We start from the raw sequence: 7,585 nt of genomic DNA, 5'->3' as shown, positions 1-7,585 counted from the left end.
CTTTCCCATGGCTGAAACAGCTCCCGCCGTCTGCTTCAAAAGTCGATAAAACAGAGCCCCGCCGATGCCAAAAAGCAGAGTCCCTGCTATCATAAATCCAAATATATAAACGTCTTCAACATCCTCCTGAGACAGGACTGAGAGACACATCATCTGCCACACTCCCCACGAATCCATGACGTACTCCACAGCGTGAGTCTCAGCTGGACACGCCGGTTCTCCAGGACCTTGTCGCCTTCCTAATGTAAATCAAATATCCAAGATGGCCGCCTTAGCTAAAAGGGAAAAAATTATAACTCAGCCATTTTTTTTTTACAGCTATTCAGCTGAAAATTGGTGTGTTGATAGCTGAGAGCAATGTCCATTAAATACTGAATTCAAATCTAAAAATCCAAGATGGCCACCTTAGCTAAAAGGGAAAATGATGATAACTTAGCAATTTTTAGAGCTATGCAGCTGAAATTTGGTATAGTGGTAGATGAGGGTGAACCCAAACACAAAGTCAGATCAAAAGTTCAAGTTTGCAGCAGTGTGGCAGTCCCTGTCAAAGTTTCTCCAGGAACTGTCTAGTTCACAGATGCTCTCCATCCGATGGGACTGAAGTGCAGCTGGTTTGCAAAGAATGGGACACAGTTTCAGTCTGTACATGCACAAAGCTGGAAGAGACCAAGCCCAAAAGATTTCATCTGGAACTACAGGCAAAGGAGGTTCTACTAAGTACTGAGTCAGGAGAATTGAATACAAAGGCACACCACAATGTTTTATGCTAATTGAAAACCCTATTATTCTGCCACTTCACAGTTTAGCTCTGCTTTGTGTTCATATGTCAAATAAAATATTTAAAGTTTGTAGTTGAAACATGACATGAGGGAAAGTTCAACACTTGTTCAAGGCACTCGATAAAAAATTATAATTTATTTACTATATTTATTGTTTTTTTAATTTAAATTAATTTCAATATATTAATGGTATTTCCCTCCAATAAAAAATAGGAACAGTTCAATAGGAATTGAACTGAAAGTAATTAGATTTAAATCTGGGTTTAATCTATATTTAGGGACTTGTTTTTTGTTGTGAATTGTACAAATGGACTGAAGTCAGAGCTGACGGAGCAGTTGCAACAAAAAGAACCAGCCAAAAACTTACGTTTGCAGTTGGGAAAACCCCAGTAGCCTGTGGCACACATAGAGCACTCTCGTCCAATCACATTCGGCCGGCACTTGCACTGACCACCAAACTGCTCACAGGTGTCACTTTCGGCCCCCACCTCATGACAGGCACAAGGCAAGGCCCCGTTGTTGAAGAACGCTGACAGAGAAACTGCAGAGCTGAGGCAGAACGGGGAGGCTGTGGAGGGACTGCAAATACACAAAGAATGCACGGTTTGACATCTCTGTGTGACAAACTGCGCTGAATGGAAACACCCAACTATGAAATACTGACTTGATGTAAAAGCTGTTCTGACCACAGCTGCTGATGAAGTCGTATGATTTGTCCAGAGGTTCTTCAGTCAGGTAGCTGGAGCTGTAGCTTGTCTCAGGAACCATTAGCACATAGTCCTGTTCAGATAATGCATGTGTTTTCTTTTAGTGTCTTTACTAATATTAACAGTTCTATTAACCTAACTCACATGAGGACATCAACATCACAGACTGCGAATGTCCCCACAGCATGAGATCACTGCTGTTATAAGAAACTGATAAATGTAATGATTACTCTTGGATCCTGATCTACCACCAACCATTAACACATAACACTCTGCTGTTTTACTCATTTGAAAGTCTGGAAAGTAACAAGAACAAGACTGAAAAAAGTCTTCCACATTATCTGTCTTAAAAACTCTAAAAAAGTTAAATCTGGTCCTCTGGACATTCAAAAAAACAACACAAAATAAATTAACAAAAAAATGTATAAATGTTTCGTCTCTCATCCAAGAGACTTCCTCAGTCTGAGGAGCTGTATTCAGCTCAGTCTCAGTCAGACTGAGGAAGTCTCTTGGATGAGAGACGAAACGTTTCTACATTTTTTTGTTGATTTATTTCGTGTTGTTTTTTTGAATGTCCAGAGGACCAGATTTATCTTTTTTTAGATTTTTCTACCTGGATTATTGAGCATGCATCAGGATGTCTTAAAAACTGTATTTCCAATTCTCTATGCAACCCTTTGAGTGCTTTAAATATCTTCATTTGACCTTCTGGGGAAAAAAAGCTGCACACCTCTGAGTTAAAGCTTTGACAAAGACAGCTACAACTTCCAGCATGGGTGACATTCATTCAACCTTTATTTAAACAGGTTAGTCCCACTGAGCCTCGGGGACTCATTTACAAGAGACACCTGATTTAACAAAGAGTGAGGACAACAATGAACAAAGACAACAGTGGACAAGAAAGACAACAATGGACAACAAAGACAACCATGGACAATCATAAAAGGAAGCATAAAAATTGAAAAGAACAAATGAAAGAAAATGGTATTAAAAAAACAGAACAAAAACAGCTTGGTTGTAAAGCGATGTAACATACTAAAAACTAAAAACAGGAACATGTCTGCATTGGTCCCTGCCAGGAGTCCAACAGATTCTTAAAGACACTTAGAGAGGTCAAAGGTCGAGAGCTTCAGATCTTTTTACAAGATATTCCAGGAAACAGGAGCGGAGTAGGAGAAGGTCCTTTTGTCTAGTTCAGTCCTCACTGAGGGAACACTGCAGGTAATAATGTCCTGAGAGCGCACGCTGTAGCTGCACTCACACAGAGACATGTAGGAGGAGATGTATGAAGGCAGCAGACCAAGAAGTGATTTAAAGATGAAAATCTGCATATGCATTCTTTGAACAATGATCTTTCATTTTCTTGTTTGCCTAAATACTGCTACACATAGACAGGTTTAAATGTGAAGATCAGAGATGTTTGTCCTAAAATCTGATCAGTCATTTCAGTCAGAATATGTACACAGTCTGATTTCAGCTCCCATCACACCCATACATACTCGTACTCATACAAACAGGAAGTATCTGTAAGTCCTTCCAGCAGAGTAGTAATACGTACCAGCCACAGTGTTTTGTCAGCAGGTATCTGCACTGTGAGGATGATGTTGTGGTGCGTCACATCCAGAATGATCTGGTTCTCAGAGACCAGCAAGTTCCGGCAGCCATAGGCATGAGGACAGAAGGAGACGTTGGTGATGCCTGAAACACAACGTTCTTTAAGTCGGGTGAAAAAACTTTCAACTTTTCTTTCCATCCATCCATCCATTTTCTTCGGCTTATCTGGGGTCGGGTCGCGTAGGGAGGCCCAGACTTCCCTTTCCCCAGCCACTTGGCCCAGCTCCTCCGGGGGAATCTCGAGGCGTTCCCAGGCCAGCCGAGAAACATAGTCCCTCCAGCGTGTCCTGGGTCTTCCTCTGGGTCTCCTCCCGGTGGGACGTGTCTGGAACACCTCACCAGGGAGGCGTCCAGGAGGCATCCTAACCAGATGCCTGAGCCACCTCAACAGACTCCTCTCAACGTGGAGAAGCAGCGGCTCTACTCTGAGTCTCTCCCGGATGACCGAGCTTCTCACCCTATCTCTAAGGGAGAGCCCAGACACCCTGCAAAGAAAACTCATTTCGGCCGCTTGTAATAATAATAATAATAATAATAACTTATAATAATAACTTTTATTTATAATGCACTTTACATTCACAGTGAATCTCAAAGTGCTACAAAGAGTGAACATCAGATAGCAGCAGGATAAAAGCAACCGAGAGCAAAACAACCAGGAGGATAACGCCTCAGAATGAACATATCGAAAAAACTTAAAATGCACAAGATGCAGATAATAGACTCAAATAAGAACTATGGGTGAATAAAAAAATAAAAAAGCACAGTGCAATCAATTAAAAAACTGGGTAAAAAGAAAGGTTTTAAGACCCTTTTTAAAACATGTCACAGTCTGTGGAGCCCTCAGATATTAAGGCAGGGCGTTCCACAGCCGAGGGGCAGCGCAGGAGAAAGCCAGGTCTCCTGTAGTGCAGGATCGAGACCTGGGAGTGAGAAGAAGATGGGTGTTGGAAGAGCGGAGAGTGCGTGAAGGACAATGAGTGGTGAGAAGTTCTTTTAAATAAGATGGTGCATTCCAAGCATTGGAAGGTGAGCAGATAAATTTTGTAAGTGATCCGGGCAGAAACAGGAAGCCAGTGAAGTGAATGGAGTACAGGGGTGATGTGCTCGTGCTTACGCACTCTCATCAGGGCCCTGGCAGTGCTGTTCTGGACATACTGTGGTTTCTGTATGTTCTTGCCAGGAATCCCAATGAGGAGTGCATTGCAGTAGTCCAGTCTGGAGGAGACAAATGCATGGACGAGCTTTTCTGCATCGGTGAAGGACAGTGTAGACTGAAGCTTTGCAATATTTCTAAGATGAAAAAAAGAAGTTTTACATATATGCTATGGCTTTCAAAGGTGAGTTGTGAATCAAAAATAACACCAAGATTGGTAACTGTATTGGAAAGAGAAATGTTCTGGCCAGAGAAAGAGATACTGAGGCCTTTTTGTTGTTGAATTTGGTGTGAAGTACCAATTTGAATTGCTTCTGTTTTTGAACTAAGGTGAAGGAAATTTTGCTGCATCCATGCCTTTATCTCCTCCAGACAAGCTGTGAGTGTGGAAAGAGAAGAAAGTGGAGAAAATGGAGAAGCTGAAGATGATGTAGATGGGGTCTTAGACACATTGCTACCCAGCTTAAGATACAGCTGAGTATCATCAGCATGGCAATGGAATGAGACCCCGTAGCTGCTGAGAATACACCCAAGTGGTACCATGTACAAGTTGAAAAGAGGGGTCCCAGGACTGATCCCTGGGGCACACCACAAGAAACAGGATGGCTCAATGACTTGGCACGCTCAATGGAGACAAACTCTGTTCTGTCCGTCAGGTATGATCGGAACCACTCCAGGGCAGTGCCAGTGAGCCCTGCAAAATGCTGTAAACGGTGGAGTAGGATGTAATGATCCACCGTGTCAAAGACAGCTGAAAGATCGAGAAGAATAAGGAGAGAAGAGGAATCACGATCAGCATTGATCAACAGGTCATTTGTGACCCGGATCAGAGCTGTTTCAGTGCTATGAGCAGTACGGAAACCTGATAGAAATTTGTCCAGTATCCTATCGTCATGTAGATGTTCTTGTAGATGAACTGAGACTAATTTATCCATAACTTTAGTGATGAAGGGAAGGTTGGAAATGGGTCTGTAGTTTGCCAAGTCCCGAGGATCAAGGGTAGGTTTTTTGAGAAGTGGTTTAATTATGGCTGATTTCAGGGCAGGGGGAATATGACCAGATTGAAGGGATTGATTAACTATGGTGGTGATAAGAGGACTGAGAAAGGCAATATTAGCCTTGACTAGGGCTGTTGGGAAGGGATCAAGAGCACATGTGGAGAATTTCATAGCCATGACAGTGGCTTCAACTTCCTTCACACAGACCTCTGGGAAAGAACAGAAGGGGGGAGGGTTCCCAGGCTGTACAATTGCAGCTGGAGAGAGGGCAGGGGATGAAATGGTGATGGCTGATCGGATTTTTTTTATCTTGTTTTGGAAAAAGGAGATAAAGTTATTACAAAGATCATTAGTGGAGTCATTGAGTTATGTTGTTCGTGGTTGAAGGAGGTGAGTGATGGTTGAAAAAAGTATTTTGGAGTTACCAGGGTTATTATAGATTACAGATGAGTAAAATAAAGATTGAGCATCTTTGAGGTGTGATCTCGTTCTTTCGGTCACAACCCAAAGCTCATGACCATAGATGAGGGTAGGAACGTAGATTGACCGGTAAACTTTTCTTTCATTTGTTTATTTCTAGTTCCCCATTAACACTACTGTTTGTTTGTTTCTTACATTTCTGCAGTCAAACCACGTCAGTATACTTTGTACTTTTTCATTTATCAAAACATTAGGCTTATCCAGGACACGGGGACCATGAACTTTTGATTTGTGACTTTATACTTTTCAAAAATGTTATTTTAAAAGAAAAGTCCTCAAAGAAAGACGCACATCTATACAATTCAAGCAAAAAAATTGTTCTATTGGAAACTCTGCTTCACTTTTCAAATTCTATGTTTAACATTTAGCTACTGTTCTACTAAGTTTTGCAAGTCTTTTACCGATTTTAGCTTTTAGCTAAGCATGTTACAGCTTTTAGGTTGAAACTACTATTCTACCACTTTTAGCTAGTGTTTAATTTCCTTTAGTTTTCAGTTAGTGTTTGATTATTTTAACTGCATTCACTCAGTTTCAGCTCCTCCTGCAAATTTCGGCTGTCATCTAGCTCTCAGAATCACTGTATTTTAGAGAAAATATAACTGAGTATGTGCACTTTCTGAGGCTTTTGTAAAACCAACCGTGCCAGATCCGTCCCCCATTGATGTAGACCTGCACAGGATATGTGAGATGAAGAGGCTGGTGATAATGGAGAATGAAGACGTAGCGCCCGACTGACTGGACCCGAGCTGAGTACACTGCAGCATTCTGGGTAAAGGAAAGGTAACAGAGAGCGTAAAATAACTCGGCACTAGGGAAATGCAGCTTTTAGACATTTGGTACACTTCAGAGGAAGACTCTCCTGTCCATCACATCAGGAAGACCTGTACCTGCAGAGAGTCCAGGTGCATGTGATTACTGCTGTCTGCTCCAAATGGAGGTCTGACTCCTCCTAGCCAGACGGGCTCCTCTCTTTGGTGGACAGACAGAGGAGGAGCTGCTGCAGGAGATGTCTGGATGAGCTCCTCCTGCGTAGAGGAGCTCTGGCCCTCCTTCAGGACCAGAGAGTCTGTCGGGGTCTGGAAGCGTGATGGGACACAGGAAGAACTAAAGCAGAACACAGAAGAAAAAGATTAGGGATGTTACATACCTTTTGAAACTGTCAGCAAGAACAAAGAGTTTGGACTACCTGTCAGGAGAAAACAGTCCATGAGTGCTGATGCAGTGGACTTTAGGTTCAACATACTCCATGCTGAACAGGACTTTAGGCACCAAGTACACTTTATTCTACAAAAAATAAAAACAAGAATAAAGCCGACATATAAAAATCAGCAACAAATGATCACAACTACAAACTTAGAGCAGTTAAAAGGCATGGCAATCCCTGAACACATCACCTGCCACCTCGCAGGTCAAACATTTAGACTAAGATCGTTGTTTGTAGATAAACAGTTAGAACTGGTTGGGTCCAACATCATACTTGTGCAATATTACACCATGTCAGATTTCAGACTGTGTATGTGTGCGTGCACGTGTAGCATTGTCTCTGAGCACAACCTGAACAGAACTTTTGGGAATCTTCCACGTCTGAAGCATTTCATGAAACGCACCTGCTGGTGCTGCTGGTGTGTGCAGCCCGGAGCTACTGTGTCTCAAACACTGTGGAGTCAGGTCTCCAACAGTCCACTGCACAGTTCAACTAACAACAGATAATGGACTTACACTGCTCAGACACCCACCGTCAAACTGAAGGCACAAACGTCCGGCAACAGCCTGCGGATGAGTTTTTTATAAAGTCATACATCTTGGGCAAACAACAAAAAAGGTTGAATCATGTCATCTGGACTTCGTTTTTTT

The 7,585-nt window shown here is 42.3% G+C and overlaps 1 protein-coding gene across 1 annotated transcript in view; it reads right to left on the bottom strand.

Annotated features, from left to right (window-relative positions):
• Positions 1–1,042: 1,042 nt before the first annotated feature.
• The window catches only part of LOC119416581 (laminin subunit alpha-5), an 87,700-nt gene continuing 81,157 nt past the window's right edge, over positions 1,043–7,585 (bottom strand). Inside the window, exons 7-12 of the mRNA XM_037683771.1 lie at positions 6,918–7,015; positions 6,619–6,835; positions 6,370–6,496; positions 3,045–3,184; positions 1,444–1,559; positions 1,043–1,358 (exon numbers count right to left, since the gene is read on the bottom strand). Of these exons, the coding sequence (XP_037539699.1) occupies positions 1,043–1,358; positions 1,444–1,559; positions 3,045–3,184; positions 6,370–6,496; positions 6,619–6,835; positions 6,918–7,015 (1,014 nt within the window). The remainder of the gene's footprint in view (positions 1,359–1,443; positions 1,560–3,044; positions 3,185–6,369; positions 6,497–6,618; positions 6,836–6,917; positions 7,016–7,585) is intronic.

Source organism: Nematolebias whitei, chromosome 11 (assembly GCF_014905685.2).
Source record: "Nematolebias whitei isolate Nwh7 chromosome 11, NemWhi1, whole genome shotgun sequence".
Lineage (NCBI taxonomy): Eukaryota > Metazoa > Chordata > Actinopteri > Cyprinodontiformes > Rivulidae > Nematolebias > Nematolebias whitei.
This window is presented reverse-complemented; position numbering and strand designations above follow the sequence as displayed.